General features: G+C 45.1%; 2 protein-coding genes across 4 annotated transcripts in view; one reads left to right on the plus strand and one right to left on the minus strand.

Moving 5' to 3' along the window:
* Nucleotides 1-71: 71 nt before the first annotated feature.
* dus1l (dihydrouridine synthase 1-like (S. cerevisiae)) lies at nt 72-6,247 on the minus strand. 2 transcript variants are annotated; one of them, XM_062532739.1, is made up of 14 exons: nt 6,119-6,243; nt 5,672-5,943; nt 5,481-5,589; nt 5,173-5,223; nt 4,978-5,090; nt 4,624-4,706; nt 4,364-4,467; nt 3,638-3,785; nt 3,279-3,375; nt 2,625-2,713; nt 1,748-1,908; nt 1,526-1,563; nt 1,238-1,313; nt 72-1,086 (listed from the first exon to the last, which is right to left on the minus strand). In XM_062532739.1, the coding sequence occupies exons 2-14, from the start codon at nt 5,906-5,908 to the stop codon at nt 950-952; spliced, it is 1,443 nt and encodes a 480-aa protein (XP_062388723.1). In that variant the 5' UTR covers nt 5,909-5,943; nt 6,119-6,243; the 3' UTR covers nt 72-949. The 2 variants fall into 2 exon arrangements, with proteins under 2 accessions (XP_062388723.1, XP_062388722.1); XM_062532738.1 differs by having other exon boundaries at nt 5,672-6,247.
* A 3,384-nt stretch (nt 6,248-9,631) lies between these two features.
* Nucleotides 9,632-23,423, plus strand: part of csnk1da (casein kinase 1, delta a) — a 31,384-nt gene continuing 17,592 nt past the window's right edge. The window contains exons 1-2 of one of the 2 annotated variants that reach the window (XM_062532742.1): nt 9,632-10,123; nt 19,666-19,776. In XM_062532742.1, coding sequence (XP_062388726.1) covers nt 10,048-10,123; nt 19,666-19,776 — 187 coding nt within the window. In that variant the 5' untranslated portion in view covers nt 9,632-10,047. The remainder of the gene's footprint in view (nt 10,124-19,665; nt 19,777-23,423) is intronic. The other variant, XM_062532741.1, reaches the window with a different exon arrangement.

Raw genomic sequence — 23,423 nt, forward strand, 5'->3', positions numbered from 1 at the left:
TAGATCACTACTGGGCTGTTATGAAAGGGTTCATCACTTGATCTCTCTAACCACTTAGTTAAGATGTGGCAAATGGATTTGCTAAACCACTTACGGTTATGCTATTTGGCAGACGCCTTTGTCCACTTAAACTGAGAAGGTTGATTTGAAGGGACTTAAATAAATTAAGCTTGAGAATCTAACATCCTTTCTGTGGGTCAAATGGGTATTGGGTATCTTGAATATGCATTTAATCCAGGGCATGGTGGCGTATGCTATTTGTTGTGTCCCTTCATGAGGTGCCTAAATACTAACACTTGTCTATTGTTCCAGGACACATGCATGCAGATTGAGTTACGAGTAGCCTAACAGTTAACAATTACTGACTCCATCATCAGTTCTTAACGTACAACAAAGTTTATAGATGAAAATGCACTTTTGTTAAGTAAGACCCGCACCATTCTCACTGTTTTGCTTAGGTACAACTATGGCAAAAAGTGGAAGTCTTTTGATGAAAAAAACACCCCATCACCAAAACAGCAAAACCGATTTAAAAAATATATGTATAATCAAAACAACAGCATAAAACAAATTCTTTCAAGTCCAGGATAAAAGTTGACCAGATATACGTCCTCCATACTGCCTCCTCAGGCACATAAGACTCATACATAACAAAAACAAAACTATCACAGCAGCAGAGATCTTTTAATGGGCTTCTTAGCTCCTGGCGAAAGGGCAAGGGCACATCTGCCTTCAGTTCAGTCCAGCCTGCCCCGGGACCACCACCCAGCTGACAGCGATCCTCTGAGAGGAGTAGTTAGTGTTGATGTGGTTGTCATTTAAATTCAAATAAACTCAAATAATCTCCACTGGGTTTATGTTTTTGTAGTTTTTGTGGTTGTTGTTGTCTGCAACACCATTTACGTGTCTCGCTGAGATGGTAGATGGCAGTGATTGTGAGGCCCGGGTGTTAGGCAACAGCTTGGGCGACTGGCTGATCGGGTGGGACGGAGGGAGGCTCCTCCTGGATGCTCCCGTTGAGCTGACCGTTCTCCATCTCGGCCGCCTGAAGCTTCAGTGCCTTAGTCTTAAACCTCAGTCCATGGCCTGGAAAGTACAATGAGCGGACAGTTAGAATACAGGTGAATAGATGTTAAAAAGTAAATGAATAAAGAAGAAGAAGGAGAAAAAGGGTTTTGCTTGTAGATTTGGTTACAAAGGCGCAAAGGCTGATTTGTTGATTCGCTGACTAACTCACCTGGGCAATCGGCCACTGCTTTATAGGCTGCCTTCTTACAGCAGCCACGACACAAGCTGAAGACACATTTATTACCCTGAAAACAAAACAAAGACATTTACATCATACTCATTTCACAATATTGTATCATGTTCATTAACAATGTCGACTGAATGCACTGATAAGTCATGGCACGTGAAATACTAAACATACTCATGGACTCACTTCAGCACTGTAATGTGCAAAACTAAAACTGACAGTTTTCTTACATATACACATTCATGAGAATGCAAATAGTGAATTACTTACTTTGGGGTTTCCACACTGCTCACACTTGATGTATTTTGCTGTAAATGTAAACAAGTCAGTCAACTAATCATCATGACTCGGCACAAATGAAATTCATTCTTCAAAAAAATGAAAACAACCCTGACAGACCCTTGGTCCCATGCTAAAACTACATAAACTACCAGTAAAGTGGGAAAGTTGTCTGGGTCTGCTGGGAAAATCATGATCACGACATCTGCTTACGTTTCTGTTCAAGACAGAAGTTCTTGTGGGGGTTACGGGCTTTCTTCTTTTGCTTGTTTTTGGAGAGGGAATCTGTTGTGTTGTCAGTGTCCTCCAGGGCTCTCTTTGCCCTCTTGACCTCTGCGTCTTTGGGGGTGTTCTCACTCCCTGGCTCCTTTGGCCTGAGAAGAAACACGCACGCACACACACACACACACACACACAGAGTTAAGGGCTGTTCACACCAAGAACGATAACGATAACTATAACCATAACGATACAAGCGTCCACACTGGCCAACGATAAGAAAAGAGTCTCTCCTCATGTTAATGAATGTGATGGCTAGAATATTATGGGTTCTGATTGGCTGTTAGCTTTTTATCGTTCTCAAAATCGCTCTGAAAGTGATCAACAACGATATCGTTCTTCATGTCGTTATCGTTATAGTTTAGGTGTGAACGTTGCCATTCATATTAACGAGAGCGATATTTATTTATAGTTATCGTTATCGTTATCGTTCTTGGTGTGAACAGGCCTTTAGGGTTGATAGGCAAGTGGCATGGGACAGTAGGCGAGTGACATGTGCCACCAACAGTACAGTACAGCTCCTACTGGATCTCCTTTGCTCATTAGTTTAGGTATGCACACACCATGGAGGAAATAATGGCAATGTAAATAGTTTAACATCCTCGTATGACAGTTGTGGTCTGGGTCCTGCAGCTCAACACCATTCAAACTAAAACACTGTGTAGCTCGTTCTTTTCAGTGTTTGCTTTTGCTGGAAACTAGTGTTTTCATGTTCACTATGTACAGTATTTGTATGTCCTGGCCTCGAGATAACTGTGTGGTGTGTGACATACTGTTCTGCACTGGGGAGGCGTTCGGGCAGTGGACTTACGTGGGTCGGACATATGGTTGGCAGATCCAGTGAGGCTGGGGCAGTCCACCAGAACGATTTGTGTCCGTCTCACCTTTAGCTATCTCCTCCTGGTGCGAGAAAGGAGAACAACATGTTTGATTAACAAAATGAGCTTCTGAGAAGATTCAAGAGATAAGCAAAGACAGACTGAGTTCACTAAACTAGTTCAGTGCCCATTCAAACAGGCTATTCCTGTAGAAAACCCTCCTGCTTTAAAAATAGGATGATGGGGAGAAAAACATAATTCCAGCTGATTCCACTTTAGCCCTCTCGGTCTCTGGCCGGTGGCAAGAGCGGCAATGTGTGCTTTTACCGATATATTTAACAACATCTTTTTCATTTCTTATTCACACAGCATCAAACTTAGCACTACACTTACTGGTGCCCGTAGCAAGACACCTGCCAAGTTATGAAATGAATCGGAGAAACTGTTCTACAAATATGCAAGACACGCACGCACGCACAAACGCACGCAACGTGACTTACATATTTCAAGGCCATTGTCCCCAGAGCAAGTAGGGTTCAAGTGCCTTGCCCAAGGGCACAACTGTGGAAGCTGGGAATTGAACCCACAACTTTTTAGGCTTTTTAGAGCAGGATTTGCTATAGAACGATCAAAGATCAAAATTGTACCTGGCAGCGTAGCTTGAGCTGACGGCTGACCTCTGCTAAACCCTCGATGTTTTTGACTTTGGCCAACTCTTCCCTCAGGTCCTGGTGGATCTGCAGCCTGCTCACAAAGAACCAAATAAACACGCAGGACGATTGAGGAACATCACCAGCAACAGATGACAGGGACATGAACAAGTACATTATCATTATTGTATCCATATCCATTATAAGACAAGTGAATTTAAAAGAGCCAAAAACACAGAGACAAAATAACTGCCCAGATGAGACTTTTTGAACTGTGAGATTGGAGTTGTGTCACATTAATGAAAGAGATGAATGTTTTTCTGTCAAGCAGGAGAGGGATTTCTGGAGTGACGTACGTGTGGTGCCAGAGCTTAAAGAGGTGGGCGCGCACAAAGGACAAGGAGCAAGGGGGATGTTTCTGGACCACTTCAAGGTACTCCTCCGCCATTTCCCACACTGGGGGGCTACGGCCCTCAAACAAGGCTGGGTTATGCAGATTTCCCTCTGTGAAGAGAAGATTGTGTCAAAATAAGCTCTGAACACACACACACACACACACACACACACACACACACACACACACACACACACACACACACACACACACACACACACACACACACACACACACACACACACACACACACACACACACACACACACACACACACACACACACACACACACACACACGTCAATTATATTACAAGGGCATTGTTACATGGTCCCCATAGCAACTCAGGGTTAAGTCAGTGCCTTGGTCAAGGGCACAACTGTGGAAGCCGAGAATTGAACCATCTACGTTTCTGGCTACTGCATAACCTGGCCACTTAACCAATATGCTATGACGGCTACCACAGATCTCTGCCAAGGCCAAACACCCAAATATCTCGCAGAGCGACTGACAGTGGAGACTCTTTTATGGATCCACCACAAGGTCCCAATCGACTTCAACAATTAGCGGCATTTCCTTAGCCCATGCTACAATTTTCCAGCAGATTTCATGAAAAACGGATCTCAGAGTTTTCTGTAACCATGCTAACAGACCCACTGTACTGAAAATGGGGTTGTGACTCCCATACCTGCACTCATGATGCCATGGACCCCTGTCTCCTCCATGCATCTGTGCACATCACTCAAGTGCTGAATGTTTCCATTGGCAAAAACTGGGATGTTCACCGCCTCTCTGCCAGTGTGTGTGAGAGAGAGAGAGAGAGAGAGAGAGAGAGAGAGAGAGAAACGGTGAGATGAAGATATCAAATTCTTTAGTTTATAGATACATTTTGAGCGATGGATTTCAAGGGCACAGAAATGTATCTACATCATAACTTCAGCATCTCACCTTACAGCCTTGATGTGCTCCCAGCTAGCAATTCCGGTCATAGGACCTTTTTGATCTTTGGTTCGGCCATGAACAGTCAGAAGCTGAAGACATTGCAACGACAAATTAAGACAATATGACAACATTCCTTGGGGGAAACACCCTTAAAGAAATCACTTGTAGGGCCCTAAAAGCTAATTTCATAACTAGGAAGAAAGAATTAGTTAAATTCAACACCATGGGCAAGACCTCAACCGCAAACAGTGATGAGTCCATGTGTTCCATGATGGTTCATGCAGAAGACCTTTGCAAGTTCATAAACTTTGCACTTTGACTGCCAAAGTAGGGCCCATAGAGCCAATTACATGATAGTACCTGGCATCCAGCTTTCTCCAACATCTTGGCATACTTAACGGTCTTCTCAATCTCAGGGAAAACTCGAATCTTGCAAGTGATGGGAACCGAGAGTTTCTCATTTGCCAGTTTAACTGAAAGTCACAGTATCACGTTAATAAACCAAGATGTACAGATTAGGGTATGGCCATATCTGCAACACAGAGACATACTTACCCATCTTCTCAAGCAGCTCCCACTCATCTTGAAGAAAGGCGCCATAGTGACCTTAAGGACAGAGAGATAACCAACCGGTAAACAGATGGGCTGCTCAGAGCTGACCCCTAGGAGTCCATATCGTTTGTTGTTGTGGTTATGTTTGTTTAATGCTCTTACTCATTGCCGAATAGTACAGGTAAGAACTGTCAGGCTATGTGACGCTAAAGGCGGTGACCGACAGGGGTTTACCATCGACTAAATACTAACCTGGATTGCACGATTGTCTAAATGTAAAAAAAATAAACGCACAGGTTCAGATGAGATACCTCTTTTCGCGATCATTTGCGGGCATCCCAGGTTAAGGTCAATGGCATCGCAGTGATCTTGTGCCAAAAGAGCAGCTTGGATAAATACATCTGGATCATTGGCACAAAACTGTGGAATAATAAGGATTTTAGCATAGTTACGAATCTACACCATACTTCCACGCCATCTCTGAACAGGAGCGTAACGTTACCTGTGTAATCAGCGGTCGATCCTCAGGACATACTTCACTGTACAGGTTCTCACGGCGATAATTAACATCTCTAACGAACACCTGGGCATGAAACATCGGTGTGTAGCAAAGCTCCGCGCCGTGTCTTCTACTGAGAAGCCTCCATGCTAATTCACTCTGGTCCACCATGGGCGCAACCACATACCGAGCTCCTTTTAGGGTAGTTTTCCAGAATTCAAATCCTTGAAGCTTCGCCATGGTACCCGGTGTTAGATAGATGGAAGCCTAAACGACTGTGACGATTAATGTTAATTAACTTTCACCTTTTGAATATACCAGCAACTGTTAAAAGAGTCCAAACGGATCAGATCCACTATGGTGGCGTGTTGCCTGTGTCAGCACAAGACCGGATGGGTTTGAGAACATGTCAAAACCAAACTCTTTACAACTGGTAAACTTCCATAATACCTTTGATTCCGTGAGCAAGACCTGTCCCACCACCCAGATGAAGATAAATTCCACCGAAAGGTCTTTCTAAAAGTCTGCCATGGACACAACTCCAGTGGGCTTCTTCGGTGCGTGTGTAGTGCAACACTATATTAGTACCGTCCTGAATGATCAACCAATGATAAATCGTTCCCATTCTAGCCAAGTAGATCTAGTGTAGTCATACTGGTTTTTGTTTTCAATTAGCCTACATTATGTAATGACTCCACTCTCTTTGCATTCATTTTTATAGAATATAAATATTCTATTGTGGTTGAACACCATTTCCGTCGTATGGTTTTAATGTAGGTCTAATTGCAATAAAGAAAAGGACGCAAATTTCGATTTTCTGTTGTAGCTTACATTGCAGCCTGTAGATGCCGCTGTAAGCTTACGCTTGAGTGGATTTCTATTATATAGCCTATTGGTTGCTGTTGCCTATCATTTGTGGCCTTTTGGCTGGCAAATATTGTACTGCTCTATAGGCTACTTCGAAAAATCGTAGTAGCCTACAAATGCACTATAGGTTAGGCCTACTTAAAAAAACAGTTATTTTTGCAAGACTATAGGCCTATCAAATCATAATAAAAAAGGCATTCTAGCAGATTGTGCTAGGATAGGCCTATCAGACTTTGGGTAGGCCCTGGGTAACATATTTGGGAGCTGTTAATTACCAAGGTCTGACTGGGACATAGCCTAACAGAAACGGTGTTCTAGCCTATTTTATGAAACTGAATCTGCGCTTTCTTATCATTTCAGAACCCTTGGAATAGGCAGCCCAATATCAACAGAATGATTATTAGCCTGTTAAAAGTAGTATATTAGCCTATAAGCCTATAAGTCTGCTAAATAGCAATAACCATAACCATAAGGCGTGCAAAATATGAGTGTCAATCAGTTTAACAGTAATCCACGACGACTAATAAATTGTTTCCAGCACAGCTGTTTCCAGCACATTGTTTACAGGTGGTTGTCGATGCAACATTTCTTTTCAAGTGGCCTAGTAGTCTACGCCTACATTTTGCTCAGGGGCGGTTCCATTGCCGATACGATTCCGAGAACATGCTTTGTTGTGACGGACACTGGAAGCTTGTCTCGCGCATGGCATGCAACGTGACCGAACTTACCGAGCTCAGTTGTGCAACTCACTAGCCACGTGATACCTTCAAGCGTTGGTTGCCATTTAGCCAATCACATTTTCGCAGTAGAAAGTTTCAATAGTTGTGGGCGTGCCTTGTCTACGACCTGTTCAGCCCGTCTCCAATCATAAAACTTAACTTGTAAGAGCATTGTTAAAACTCTTTTTTAGGCCTAGCTATGGCTTGGAGGCCTAAACATTTCGAAATACAGGTAACCTCCTAACTATTGCTGCAGTGGGATAACTCCTCAATGTCATCAAAAACTCAAAAGTTTAATCGAAGCTCATGAATGAATATATTGGCTGTTCTTATGTTCCAGTTTTCTCTCATTCTGACACCACACAAGATGAGAAAAGAATTAAGCATAAAGGTTTGCCCAGTAAGACTTAAGTATCTTATCTTAATGTATTTATCATCAATGTGGCTGTACCCTTTTACTGTAGGCTATGTGGAAGTCAGAGAGAATGCTTTACAATCATATAGGCCATGTGTTTGTGTTTCATTATAAAAGGACATTATGGGAATGGGGGAATAGGCCTACTATTAAATGTCAGAGTGTGCTTAACCTATTGTGCTGAATAGAACAGCTGCCTCACAGGATTAGAGCATAATGCCGCCAGATCGTTTTTAATTATCATCAGTCACAGAGATGGACAGGGGTTTCAACTATAGATTGATGGACATCCCCCTCTGTACATTTTCAATCAGTCAGCAAAATCTACTTTCATTTTCAAGACTTATTCCTGATTAAATGGTTGACCAAGGCTTCAACCTTTGCATGTTAGATATTGATATCCTCTTTTTCTGACTGTTAGAATATCAAAGTGTACACAACAAAATACCCTTTTATATAAGCAATCGAAGATACATTACATAACCATTTTTGGAAAGACACTCAAGTGTTGTATTTGAGAACGTTTTCGACACACCCTGCATGGCCTGCAATGAGAAGTTTGCATGGTCAATTCAGCAAAAAGCCCTCTGTCAATATGACTCAGACAGAAAAAAAAGAATACATTGTTAGTTTTCTTCCATTCATCCTGAAGTGATCCGGCTACCAAGGTAAATCCCTAAAACATCTGAGTCACCTGATCACCCTTTAAGTCAACCAGCCCTTACATGTTTTCATAGTGTGAATCAATCTGTGCTTATCGACTAATTGTTGTATAAGCAAATTATTGGAAACATTTGATGAGTCAGCAGCAGACACACCTTTGTGATATGTGGTCATCATTTTGTTCAGAAAGTGGCAACAAAGGGACAACAGTGGATTGTTTTTCTATGTGGCTGGAATATTCCTTTACATTTGTCATGAAATATATAAAAAATGAAGTAAGTACTTTTATTTTACTCTTTATATAGCCTACCTATTGATAAGGATTGTTCTCAGCTGGTATACACATTATGTCATGTATAAAAAACACCTTGAGCAGATTAATTAATTGAATTGTGCTGTGTTGTATATAGTTTCCAAAGCTATTGGGGCGGCTCGGTATTTGTGCAGGCCAACTGATACCCACACAAATCAGTCTCTCTAAACAGGAATTTGAACAAATGGCAAGCACTATCCCTGTGACCTAAGGACAGGTGGCTGTGAGAGTGTGAAAGATCACATGACAATCTTCCTACAGAAAGTCTTGAGCACCTTTAACAACTGACTAACATTTTTTCAAGTTCTGTTAAAAACAGCAGATGTCTCTGTATGTGACAGTAGACAAACAGACAACAACAATAAAAAAAAAACAGAAAAATGAGACCGAAGAAAATGCATCAACTTAATTTAGCCTAAGTGCAGACACACTTTTATCTAAATAGCCTACAGACAAATAATCCTTTCAGTGCCGCCTTTTAGGCCTAGTGAAACATAGGCTATGTAAGTTTGTGCCTCTGCTTTAACCAGTGTAGGCTTGAACTTGTGTGGCTTATTGAAACAATAATAGGCCTTATTATTAAAAAAAAAAAAAAAAGCCCTCCTGGGAATACCAAATTCAGAACACATCACAACCTTTCAATCTCTGAATGAACCACTGTAAATGTGAAACCTGTTGTGTATGCCACAGTTTGTTGTGTCTGAACAGCTCACATGGATAAAATGATCACCAATTTCACACAGTCATATTTCATTCGAATTAGTTGTACATATTAAATGAACCAAATTAACATTTACCCAAATAAAAGAAGAGGAGGGAGTCTTGATTTTAAAACGCTGTCTGGACAAAAGACACCCTGACAATTCCATTGTTGTTATTGTGCAAGCCCTGCCTATCCCCTCCCCCTTTGCCGGACACTTTACAGTGGACGACTGTTGCTACGGGAAGTGATGTCACTTATACACAGCAGATTATTCAACTGATCTAGCCATCGAAGCTACAGCGGAGGCAGAATAACACTGAGAACCTAGCAGACAGAAAAGGGAAGGGTACATTTTGATAAATCCATCTTCATCCTTTACAAATTATGAAAGGATGTCTTTTAAAATAGCAAGTGCATAAAGTTCACACTTAATCCTATCCAGGAAACCCCGTATTGAGGTTTTTCGAATTTCGGAATGTTTTAAAACGAAGGGTGAAAGCTGGAGAATCGCTGGCAGTATTAGCAAGCTAGCCACCTATTAAAAGAAGGGGACTCTTGAAGATAGACTGGATGAGAGACATTGAATAGACGTGTCTAAAAATTCGAGTGCGTTTGGAACAGCAAAGAAGAGAAGCCGATAGATCGTTTTTCTTTTTGTACAAGAGCTAGCTACATTGCTAGCTATTAATTTTCGCCAAAATGGAATTGAGAGTGGGAAACCGATACAGACTTGGTAGGAAAATCGGAAGTGGATCATTTGGAGACATCTATTTGGGTAAGTAAACTTGATACAAAAGTGAACGTTACCAATCTCCTTTAAAATACTGTGTGCAGCATGTTGTATGTATTAATTTGAACCAATGCTGGAGGTCTACATGTCCGAGGAGTTTACATGTGATTTTGTTTAGATTCTCCGTCTAGTCAGCTTGCGTAGCTATTAGATAATGGTGGCTAACATTAGCTGTTCACTGAGTCTTCATAGCTAGCAGCTAGCCCTCCCAGTTGTAAAAAGGGTAACGTTACCTGGCTAGATTACTTTACAGTTGGCCACTGTTGAACTGAGATGGTTGTTAATATTATATCTCCTAATAATTGACGTGTCCTTTCCTAAATCTACCATTGCGTGTGATGGTAAAATTATTTGTTCACGATGGCTGTTTTATCTATGAGCTGACTGTTAGCAATCCTTAGGTAGCTAACGTTACCTTGCTAGCCGAATTGTGATCACGTAGCTTGTCAGCTGTTTTAACGAAAATTTGACATTTCAAAAGCTATTTGATAAGGTTGCCAGGCAAGCGATTTTGTTGTCGGCTCGACTGTCTGACGAGCTTCCCTGCATTCAACCTGGTCTCAGATAACGTTGGTTTACAAGGAATTTGGCAGTCTTTCTTATCGCTAACGTTAACGTTATGGATTGTGTATAACGTTAGATGTCAAACCTAAGCACTCAGCCGTAGCAGCTAGCGAGATACGATTGATAACCAGATCTGTCACCGCTAGGTTGCATTCTTTATCAAACGTATATAACAAAACCATATTAACCAAGTATATCAGTTAAGGGTTGTTGACCAGCCAATGAACTTAATGTACACACGTCGACCGTCATTTCGCCTGTAGCTAACGTTAGCTCTCAGTGTATAACATTAGCCAGTGTGTTAGAATTCATTTCGCATAGAATCTTGAGCTAGTTGCGCCGTAACCTCAGTCAAAAGATGAAGCAAATACCACTAAGAAGTATACACCAAGACTCTTGTGTAGTCAATAATATGGTTTAACTTTAGGCCCATATATGTTTCTACAAATTCTCTAAAAACAACGTTAACGATTTGTTGATTATGAATTTATACATGGTGCCTTGTGAGCAAAATGTGAAACTTCTCGATATTCATTCGCGTATATCGGTGATCGTATGGAGAACCTCGTAACAAAACTTGCCCATCAATTGGTCCATTGTACGATCTCGTAATTCAGACAGCTCAACTTGAAAAATCTGCTTAACAGAATTAGTCGTATAACAATAACATTTTGCTCTCATTGTATGAGTTACATTTCCTTTGAGGGACAGCTATGGCTTTATTGTACACGGCAGTAACACAATTCAGTAGGTGCTCTAATCAGTTTTAATCGCAACATGACAGGAACATGTTCACTCCCAACAGTGGAAAACTCCACAATGCGCTCACTGATGATCAAGGGCTGAGTTCATTTGGTCAATAATCTGATCTGGGACAATTAGCACCCACCATACCCTCGGGCAGACCGTTAAATATGCATGCCTCACTTTAAAGCTGTCAACGATAGCTGTCTTGGAAAATGTTGTTACATGTCCTCTCCTTTGCGTAGGCACAGTGTTGTCAATCTAAATAAGGGTGTGAGGTATGTAGTTTAAATGTTGAGAATTATTTCAATTTTAAGCCATGTACAGATGTTCCGTTCTTGGTTCACTCAATGGGCTTAAACTGTCTGCCATTCACTCCTATGGAGTATCTTCCACTGTTGTCAGAATCAGAACTGGGAGAAGGTTTGCACTTTCACATCAGTTAGTTGTTAAAGGCAAGCAAGCCATTCCCCCATGTTCTCTTGCATAAACAGAAAAATATGTATCCACATACACAGAGACACTGGCATTGGTGTTGGTGTTGCTCAAACCCAAATTGCCTACTGTAAATGTCAATAAGAGTGCATTCAGTGGCAGAGATGATTTGGCATTTAGCATGCATTTGTCACAAGTAGGTACTCATGATTTGATGAAGGGTTATTGATGGTAATGATTTGGTAAAAAGTTTAGAACTGTTGTCATCTACCAAGCAGATACATTTTCAATTTGGTTGGTTTGTCAGTGTGTCAGCAGCATTTCCATGGAACTTGGCAAAGGGCTGTAGCATAGGTCAGTGAATGCCTCTTTATCCCATGCACACTGAATTCACAAATTGTTTGTCATTTTTGTTAACATGGCAAGATGATGCATGTTGCCTTGGTAGATGACTGCACTCTGAGTTAGCCCTTAGCTTAGTTTCATACGGTTTTGTGTTAATATAATTCCCATCCCCTGATTTCCTTAAGCCCCATTTTCTGTTCCCTGTCCAAACATTTTAAGGGATCTGTGAAATGAAGGGTCCTTACATAAGTGTATGCCTCTTAATTCATTGTCAACTTTATGTTTGTTTGATTTACACAACTCAAGGATCCTTGTAGATGGCTGTGATGTAATATTTTACTTCATTCATTGCCATTGAAGGCAGCCTAGAGGCAAAGGTTTATTGTAATAGGCAGCCACTTTCAGTGCACTTTCTGAAAAGAATGTTTGCTGCATACTGCTTAAGTGAGCAGACGTCCTCAAAGCTTATGCTTTTTCAAGCATGGCAGTCAACATTAGATTTTAGCTTACTATAGGTCTTGTGGGTAGCATTCAATCTGCACTGCAATGCCCAGTGTGATCGCTACCCAAAGTCGACTTGGGATCATCCACTCAGAATCCTTTACCGATTTCAGACAGTTTCAGACGAAAAACAGTTCATGGCCCGCCCTCTCTGCACGTGGGTTTCTCTGCACTTTATGTTCTTATGCACTTTCTTGCGTTTGTTTTTTTTCCCCCTCCTCCTCTTTTTGGTCGACACCCCCTCCTTTTGGTCAGAGGAGCCAGAAGTGATGAGCTCACCACTGGCTCAATCCCTCAGTTGTTATGATTTGTCCAGATTGAAAGAAGCAATGTTTCTCCGCTGTTCTCTCGTGCACCCCCCCCCCCCCCATTTTCCACACTTTCCAAGAATGCTGTAAAACAGACATGCTTGCAAGCATGCATGTTCTCACGCATGGCATAGCAAGCCAGGAGGACTAACTAGCTGCTGGCCTTCTCTGCCATGGCCAGATTGCTCAACCCCTTTTTTTTTACGTGGAGGGAGGAGATGGAGCAGGAGGTGGCCTTGTTCGTCACAAACAAGCCAAGACCATGGAGACCGCTACAACCAGTCTGTGGGTGCTGCTTTGCCGTGTTAGATACAGAAGTGTTCCCAAGTGCTGAAGCCTATATGGAGGGCCCTTGCTCCCGCTCATAGGATACGGTTACAGCTTTTGCATGGACTTATGGCTCCTTGTGCGGGCTCATTGGCACCCGTCCAGCCTCGCCTGCGAAATTACGAGCGGCTCAAAAATGCTGTTATGCAACCGTGGTGATTCAGCAGGTGCACGGTGCAATAGCAGTGGCCGTCCACTTAAGAAGGTGGGCTTACGTAAAAAGCGGCTCCCAATCGCCTCCGTCACACCTGGGGAACCTCTCGCGAACTCCAGACGCGGCGGGGCGTGGCCACAACTGTGATGCGCGTGTCAATGCCTCTCTTGCTCTTGTCCCGCTGGATCACCCCAAGCCTCTTAAATGGAACACTGCAGTGTTGGCCTTCTTCGACACATGCAGGAGACTATCCCAGCGAGGAGGACACAGTGCTCTCAAAACGGAGGGTGCCAACAACACGTGGGCTTAGGTGTTGTAAGTCCTCGTTGTCGGGAGATTTCGTCATAATATGGTGTTAGTGGCGATAGTAAACAGGAACTGTCGACACTGTCCAGCACAGATGCTTTTTGGACATCAATGTTTTTGGGCCCAGCTTGTCAGTGTCTGCTTCTCCTTTTATAGTGTGAGCAAAGGCAGCGTTTCTATTTTTTGCCTTTCACACGTGGCCCATGTACAGGTTTGGTCATGGTTTGGAAGTTTCGGTTCCTTGTTTACGGTTTATCATTGTTTGTTATCACCAGCAGTGCGGTGTACAGTCTTGCAGGTAGTTACTTCACTGAAAGTGCCCTACTGTGGACGTTGCTTGACACCAAAATCAAGCTTTGACTGTGTGTAAAGCCCTCATCTTTAAGAGCACAGTGTCGGCATCGACACTCAGCCCCTGGGCCTCTTTCTTATTTGTTATTTCATCAAGTCACACCCATTCAGACCTTAGAAGACCCATCCTCCACAAAAACACTGACACGTGCACACTGACTGATTACAAGAGATATCAAAACATGTCTGTTCCCTCCCCACACAACCCACCCCCCCACCCAGCTGGTAGGGCTTGCATTTCAATTCATGCAAAGTGCACACGTGAGCCTGCGCTGAACATGGGCGAGATCATGATTGCAACCAATTTATCCGGCAGACAGGCCGGGCCTGTGGCCTCCCCAGAGAGGGCCTCAGAGCAGTCGGGGAAAGGAGTGAGGGGAAGGGGGACGACATGGGTGTGTGTGTGTGTGTGTGTGTGTGTGTTTGGGGAGTGGGTGGGTAGGGGTGGAAGGAGGGAGAGATAGGGGCCAGCTGCTTGCAAACACGAGAGAGAGTGAGAGAGGGGTAGGGCCTCTGATCTGATATTGCACCATGGCAGGCTGTGTCCCAAGATTTTATGATTGTGTTTTTGGACCAGTTTTGCTGGAATGAAGGTATTTTTTCATATTTGCTGCTATTGAGGATTTATAGAGCCTGCTTTGCTTCTCCTGGGCTTATATATTGGCTGGATCGTATGATGGAAGAAAGTGGTTGCATGATGATGGCGAACGTTTCATGTGTGTATTGAAATCCCCTTCCTGTTTGCTTTAAAATATGTAGGCTAGGCCTAGTCTTCCCATCACATAAACAAAGGCTCAAGGATGCACCACTGTCTTCTCAGCTTTCACAGGACCTCTTTATTAGGTCTTCCCACCAGCGTCATAAATTTGACGTAATAAACATGAGTCTCTCTCTCTCTCACACACGCACACACACACACACACACAAACAGTATACTCATCAGACATTGTATGTCAAACCTGTCTTATTCAGTGTATGTACACTGAATGAGATGGGTTTGAATGCAATGTCTGATTTTTATTGTGTGTGTGTGTGAGCGAGAGAAAGAAAGGGTTTGGTGTTGTACGTCAGTCCCCAAACACGTCTGAACATGCCCAGCGAGCTCTTGCTGTTGTGAGGTTCCATAGAAGTGCCGCTGCCTCTCCCACCCTCAGACAAATGTGTTCAGGCAGATCAAATTCCGTGAAGATTATCAACACAGTGTGTGACAACGCATTGATCTCAACATGTTCCTGTTCTCCTCATAGGGGTCGTCTAGCCACGTGACTCTTGGAGTTTTGCGTTTAGGGTGGGTGAGTTGGTTGGTAGGAAGGGAGATTGGAAAGCTTGCAGCTTTGAGTGTTTGTTCTCTCATTATCGTGGTGCCATTTGGTGAAAATGCACCACAAAAGGCCACAATCGTCATGGTCATTGCAGAGACTACATATCCCCATCAGGAAGTGCAGCTCATTGGTTGAGTTCAGGGAAAGTGGGGTGGGGGTTCTGTTCTTAGTGTTGTGTTTTGTTGATGTGTGGGTGAAAGACATGTGCTCAGTCTTGTGCTTGGAGCCACAGACTAGATCTAGACTACCCTCGAATGCGATCTCGCATGCGACATGCGATCCCCTGTGTGTTTATCTGTTGGTTTTTGTGTTGTCCCTGTACAGTGTGGTTCTTAAAAAGACACAGCAGGAATCCGATCAGACTGGCTACCCAGTGAAGTGTGAAGGGGGCTCCACTCAGCCCCCCCCCAGCCCCACCCATCCCCACAATGGGCCTGGTTCAATTTAGATGGAAATGGTGACTTGCTGTGCAGCTTAGTGCACTGGGATGGAGGATGATAAATCCTCAAGGCACACCCGCACCCCAGCCCCTCCTCCAGGAAGTTTGATGTTTTCTTAACAAACAAACATTAGGCCATTAGGTCATCTTTTCTTTTTTTTTTTCTCACATTCACACGTGGCAATAGGTTGATTCGGAAACTTGGAATTGTATTTCTGGCATGTTGTCAGCTTCCTGATTTGGTTGCTTAGATGTGCTGGAGATGTTTACTGCAACACCCTCAGCATGTAACCACCCTTCACCTGCTGTCTTGAGTGAATGATTTCATGGAAAAAATAACAGTGGCTTGTCATAACTACTGGATTAATTTTCCATAAATATGGGCTTGCCATTCAAGATGGGAAGTGGTTTGATGGCACAGTGTGGAGACCTGTTTTCAAAGGCTTGGAGTAAATATAGGGAATAGAGAATAGAGTCATTTGTTAGCCAACATCTTTAACCACAACCTGCACAACCTTAACGGTGGCGTGTACAGTGTAGGAACTTGTTTGAACTGTTTGACTCACAGTGTTTGAACTTGCTCTGTAATGTAGGGCCTGTCTGCTAATCAGATCATGTGAATGCCCAAGCCGTTGTGGTACGGAGTCAAGCCAAACAATTTTACAGTTGCAGTGAGTGACAAACAAGCTGGCTTCAACTTAACTGATGTATTGGTTAAGTTAAGAAAACGTGGAGAGTAATTGATGATCCTTTGACCCTTTTGTAGAACACCAGAGAGCTATACTATGAAGCAAGATTACTGCTTTGCTCACCCAGGTAACGTTCGGAGTTCTGCTGATCATCTCAAAACAACACGTCACTTTTTAAGCAATGGATGACTGGGGGGTATTCCAAGTATGTGGTTTAGTGACAAACCTGGGAAAGTTAACGCAGAGTAAGTGGTAAGCCATTGTTTTTTGTTTTTGAAGCCATAAAGCTCTTCTCTTAAGATGTTTAACACTTATTCTAAGTTAACTTACCCAGGTTTGTCACTAAACGTACTTTGAATACTCCCCAGATGCCGTATATCTCTGCTTTTACTCTCGTAGTTACATGGATGCGCCAGGAACCCTGCTCCCTATTACTGTACATCCCACAGCTGCTGAACTCTATGAGTTTGTTTGTTTGTTTTGTGTGTCTGTTGGTGCGTGTTTGCCGTTGAACACTCAGGTATTGAGTGTGTGGAACCAGCCAGACTCGTCAATGACGAGTTGTTGTGGAATCAGAAGTTTCTTGTTCAACAAGAAGGCGCTCATGCTCGTATAAATGTCACGTCCCTTTACCTCACCTTAACGGTGGTGTTCTGCTTTTTATAATGACAAGATAATCAGAAGGATTAGACCTAACTTCTATCAAACCATTTTGCATGGACACAATTTTAACTTAGAAGCGAAGGCGTGGCATTTTATTTTAATGTCAAGGCGACATTATGACAAGAGAGAGAGGTTACTGTATTGATCCCAAAATTCAACAATTTTTTTATGAAATGTTTCATAACATCATGCATTTTTTGGTGTTTTATGAAGGCAGGAGTAGTTCTGTAATATTTAAACACATTTTGTGTTTCTCCTGGAGAAATAGATTAATAGATCTGAATAGATGCAGATGTTGTATTTGGTGCGGAAAATACCTATTTTCACAGTGACCTCGAGAAACATTCTAATCTGTGCCTTCAAATTTGATGACCTCATGGGTCAGGACTGAATAGCATATTTTAGTAGTTGGCCATATTGGGCTGACCTCTAGAGCCTCACTAAACTCACTGACATATGTATCGCCTTTCCTGCTGTTCAGCGAAACACAGAGATTTGGTTTCACTCATGCCAGGGGTTTATCTTGTGTAGAAAATATCTGTGAGCTTCGTGGAATCCACCGCTGTGTGTGGACTTGCGCCGCGAGTGTTTACGCTCTCGTCGAAACGCTTTGCCTACACTTATCAGCCTTATCGTTTTTTAAGTTTCTGAGCGGTTTCGAGCTCTGTCCCCGTTGAGGTCTTTTGGTGGTGGTCGGCCTCTGTCTATCTAGCAGGGCGCTTGGTGCAGGCCTCTTGATGAGATCAGCTTTCTGTGAGGGGCATGCGAAAGCTCAACAGCACTCCCAATGTGACTCACAGCTGAGGGAAGCTTATGTAATGTGCTGTATGGCTGCCTAATTTTGCACCACTCCTCTCCATAGGCCTTTGGCTTGACGCCACAACAAGTGCTGTGCTCGTGTAGGGACGTGTTGAGAGGGGGCCTCTACAGCCCCAAGAGGAGAGGAAAGCCATGAGGCCCAACCGATGGCTGTTGTGTGTTTTGCATTTTGCGTTTGCAGAAGCCACTTGACTTGTTGTGTTTTTTTTTTTTTTTTAACACCAACGATGGTGTATGGCTACCAGAAATAGACCGACTGCAAACATGTGTTGACGATCTAGCTTTATCGTAGAATAGATTTCTCGGATGAAGCTGTATTAACTGTGGGCTGATGTATTTGACCATGTGACTTGTGCTGGTCATCTGTGGCACATCTGTCTATATGTCGGACCATACGTCTGTGCATAGTGTGACTGTTTACTTTTCTCAGTGTGTATAATATTACGGGTAGCATTAGCATAGGCAATAACATATAGGATGTCTTAATGCTGTGCTCTTGTCTGTAGAGTCGAGGCAGACGTGGAAATCGGTGTGTTGGTGGGGTTGGAGTGAGTGATTGGTGAGTTTGGGGCGGCTAAAGAGGCCGCCGTTGTTGGCTCCAACTGCGACTGCAGCAGGAACAGTTGCCCACTTTTGGGGGATGTTGGAGGATGGGGGCGTGGATCATGGTCGCTCTTCTTTTTTAACTGCTCCATTCATCTTCTGTTTGACGTCATTCACTCCTGTCAGGAGCACACACACGCACACACACACACACAGAGATATAGGCCTTTCCTCACTGCGGTGTGATATGATTGCATTGATTAGCAGTGCATTTTATAGTGCAGCTGTAAGCCGCGAGTGGGTGTTTTGTGTGGTGCGTGTTCTGTGGAGATTAAACCTGAATATCCCTGCCTGTCGTCCCCCACTCTTCCTGCTATACGTGGAAGGGACGGGGACACAGGAAGAGACATGGCTATTGAAGCACCAGAGCTATGACACATATTTCCCACTCGCCATATGATGTGTGTGTGTGTGTGTGTGTGTGTGTGTGTGTGTGTGTGTGTGTGTGTGTTTTTCAAGTCTCTGATTCAGCTGCAGATCTCTTACAGCCTTAATCATAGTTGTCAAGTGTGTGAGTGTGTGTGTATGAGTATGTGTGTGTCCAAGGACGCCTGTGTGTGTGTGTGTGTGTGTGTGTGTGTGCGTGGGGGTAGAAATGCATTTGATAGTAGCGGGGTGAGTCATAATGCTAAATCTCATTTGGAGACGTTCGAGCGTCTCCAGTGATGTGGGTTTAATGTAATCGGACTAGAGTAGCATGCAAGAGGTGTTCTGCTGAATCATATCAGCAGAGGGGAAAGTACTGTTCCGTCGTCGACGCCTGTACCCGCGCCGCTAATCCAATCCGGCTGACGGCGTCTGCGCTCCCGCTCGCTCGCCCGCGTCGCGTCCTCATGTCTCCTCTCCGCCGACTGCCGCCTCCCCGCGCGAACAGCTGTGCAGTGGTTTTGACCTTTTGTCTACCATCTCTCTCTCCGCTTCTCTCTTTCTGTCTATCCATCTTTCTCTGTCCTCCAGGTACGGACATTTCTGTGGGGGAGGAGGTCGCCATCAAGTTGGAATGCGTGAAGACGAAGCACCCCCAGCTCCACATCGAGAGCAAGATCTACAAGATGATGCAGGGTGGAGGTCAGTGTCATTCTCACACCCCACAACCCCCCTTCCCCCTCAACACACACACACTCACACACTCACACACACACACTTCTTTTTTTTTGTCTCCGCACACCTTCCCTATGAAACTTCCTCTTCCCTGGCCTCTGTCATTTTCCTCCTCTGCCCACACACAATGGCTCAGGGGGAAGTTGGAGAGCAGCAGCTGCCAGCCAACCTCTTGCCCTTTAGTAGCAGCAGCGGCCGAAGCTGGAGAGGTTTGTGGCTGATGCCAGGATGCAGCCCTTTGTGTGGAGGCTAGTGTGTGTGTGAGTCTCTGAGAGAGTGTGTGAGTCTGTGTGTGTGAGTGTGTGTGAGTCTGTGTGTGTGAGAGAGACTGTGTGTGTGTGTGTGTGTAAGGGGGGGCCTATTTGCAGTTGGCTGCACTCATTGCCCTCTTGTTTCCAACAGTTGGTGCCAGTGTAGGGCACTGTAGAGATGGGTGAAGCATTTGGGTCTGTGGCTGAGCTGCCACTGCTATTGGCCTCCACCACAGCCTGATCTCACCCAGTCTCAGCCGCCTCTCCCTGTTTCTAGCTTTGGCTCTTTCTGTGTCATTTTGTTTTGTCTGGTGGTGTTTTTTCCCCTCCTCTCTGTCTGATGTCTGTTTTTGTCATAGTCTTTCTCTATCTCTATCGGTCTTCACGGTCACCTTAAGGATTTGATTTTTCTTCAACACATGCACACACACACACACACACCCTCACACCCTCAAACCCTCACACTCAAGTGCCTAACAGCCAGTTCCCTACATGCGACTAATTGATGGCTTCCATGCTGCCGTTTAAGGACACAGGGGTAGAAGGCCTCCTTCTCCTCCTCCTCCTCCTCCTCCTCCTCCTCCTCCTGCTTCTGTTGGAGACCGTGTCAGTGCGCTGCAGGAGTTATTGATCCCATTTATGGCCTCAAGACGCTCTCTCTCCCTCCCTCTCTCCCTCCCTCCCTCCCTTTTTTTTTGTGTGTGTGTCCTCTCTCTCTCTCCCTGTGGCGCAGTCCAGCTGAGACTGACCAGAGCTGGGGAGGTGAGGCCAGTCATGGGCTAGGCGTGCTGGTAACCACAGCCTCCCAGCTGGTGCGTCGCCCAAAATGGCCTCCATGCGCGTACGTACAGTACGTACAGTACAGTACAACAGAGCTTAAAACTGTCTGGCTTCACTTCCTGTACCAGCACCAGTGTCACATGACGCGTTTCAAATACACAATTGAACAGACATGTCATGATGGGGGTTGGACCATCGCTGTGATGCGATGTGTTTTCCAATCAAACACAACCGTCATGGTGGTGGTGAGGTGATGTTGGCGGAACAGCTGTTGTGGCTCTGTGTTGGTTGGCCAACGGTAGTCCGTGATGGGCCCTGGGTGTGTGGCTCCTCCAGCCCCCCAACACACACACACACACTCCCCGACTCGTCTGTGAGTGGGAGGCTGTAGAGTGGTGACCAGCATCCCGTGTGAGTCAACACTCAGCCCTCCAGAGACGGAGAGAGCCAGGGAGAGCGTGAAGATGAGCGCATGTGGGAGAGGGTTACCTCCATCGGTGCTGTGAATTAGACCCTCCACACACACACACACACACACACATACACACATACACACACACACACACACTTCCTCCTACACTCGCACTCACACACACACACACTGTAGGGAGTCCTCCACCTAATTCTGTCCTCTCTATTAGTGTTAAGCTGACTAACCAGGAACTGCCTGCTGAAGGAGCCGGAGGAGAAATAACTACAATGGGCTTGCCCTGTGTGTGTGTGTGTGCATGTGTGTGCGCGTGTGTGTGTGTGTGTGTGTGCGTGGAAGCTCCCTACTCTCTTCAGTACCATGGCTTGAGTCCAACAGGGCATGTTTGGGTGTGGTTGTAGGAGGAGAGATCACAGCTCTCACCCCACCCCAAGGGATTGCATCATCAAACACCCCCCCCCCCCCACACACACACACACACCCTCCCCAGTACCAATGTCTTGTGTGCTCTCTGGTCGACTGGTCCTGCTGTCTCTCTTGGCACGGTGCGTTGGAACGTTCCGGCGGCGTTGTGTGGCGCGTTGCGTTGCGTCGCTGCTGGTCGTCCCCGGCAGCTCCCCGCCCCTGCCGTGCAGCCCTGCGCCCTCACCACAACTCATGCCAGCCCTGCCAGATGGTGCACGCTGAGCGCGAGGGATGGGGGGAGGGAGAGACGGAGCGAAAGAGAGGGAGAGGGAGAGAGAGAGAGAGAGGAAGGGGGGAGGGGTAGAGCTAGAGCTTCTACACTGCATTCCTACTAACTGGGACTCCACCACCACCACCACTCCTCTCAGCTTTCCTCTGCTCCTCAGCTCGTTCCTTCCAGGATGAATATTCATACACATGAAGGACCTTTGCCTTGGTCTGTGTGTATGTGTGTATGTGTGTGTGTGTGTGTGGAAGGGGACGATGATGATGAATTTGAATGGGGCCATAATTCATATTGAGTATACGAACACGATTAATGTAATCTACTCTGCCAGCATGTTCTTTGCACACACACACACGCACACACGCACACACACACATACATTCACACACACACACAGGACATACAGTGTTTTGTTTAATTGATGCAGAACAGCACAGTAGCACAGTACTCTCTCTCTCTCTCTCTCTCTCTCTCTCTCTCTCTCTCTCTCTCTCTCTCTCTCTCTCTCTCTCTCTCTCTCTCTCTCTCCCTCCCTCCAGACTCCAGTCTTGGGCAGCTAGCTGAGCCGAGAGGCTTGCTGAAGCATGGAGGCTGACCCAGACTGTGAGATATATTTACCCGTCTGACAAGCGCTCCGAAATAGCTGACCTGGAAGACGGGGCTGCTGCTGCTGCTGCTACTGCAAAGTGCTGAGCTGAGAAATGCAGGAGCTTCAGCCAGCGCTGGCCCGCGTTACACTGCAGGACAAACGAGCGACCAGGGGAGAGGGAGAGAAAGAGATGGAGGGAGCGAGGGGGGGGGGGGGGGGTGAGGGGAAAAGGGCTGGAGGGATGAAGGAATGGATGGATGGATGGAAGGAAGGAAGGAAGGAAGGAAGGAGATGGGACGGCAGAGAAAGAGAGGAGGAGAGGCACCCAGGCTTATCAGCTGCTGGCCTCCCCCAACCCCCACTCCCCAGTTCTGGACGATCCATAAACTGACGTGCACTAGAGGAGATGGATTTCAGATGTGTGTGTGGAGAGAGAGAGAGAGAGAGAGAGAGAGAGGGGAAGAGAGAGAGCTTGCGCGCACAAGACCTCTCAGGTTTCACAATCACACAGCCTACTCGCGTTACTTCTGGGACACGAGCACACGCAGCGCGCAGACGAGAGACAATAAACACAATGAAGAACTAGCGATGTCGCTTCATAAGCACAAAAACGCACTCGCCAACGTGTGCTCTCTCTATGGTGCTGGGCGCCCCAGAGGGTTTTTTATTTCCGAACCCCTATTTTGGCCTCTGTGACTTGCCTCCTATGTTGGGGCTCTGGTAATGCTATAGCCCACTGGAATGTCACAGTTCTGCAGTTCTCTGATGAATTGCGCTACTGTGTGCTTCATTTAGAACTCTTGCCTCACGTGGCGGAGTGTGCCTGGAAGCACATTCACATGGTGGTGTGAGCGCGCTGGTTGGGCTTTATCT

Source organism: Sardina pilchardus, chromosome 3 (assembly GCF_963854185.1).
Source record: "Sardina pilchardus chromosome 3, fSarPil1.1, whole genome shotgun sequence".
Lineage (NCBI taxonomy): Eukaryota > Metazoa > Chordata > Actinopteri > Clupeiformes > Clupeidae > Sardina > Sardina pilchardus.

What these genes read in the sequence shown, in the direction of transcription:
- dus1l (XM_062532738.1), bottom strand. Translation starts at nt 5,908, where the DNA reads ATGGCGAAGCTTCAAGGATTTGAATTCTGGAAAACTACCCTAAAAGGA. An exon ending in TTTAAGCTCTGGCACCACAC is followed by an intron (nt 3,376 to 3,637) that starts GTACGTCACTCC and finishes CTTTGTGAGCAG; the next exon opens with GCTGCAGATCCACCAGGACC. An exon ending in AGCAGTGTGGAAACCCCAAA is followed by an intron (nt 1,314 to 1,525) that starts GTAAGTAATTCA and finishes TTTTGTTTTCAG; the next exon opens with GGTAATAAATGTGTCTTCAG.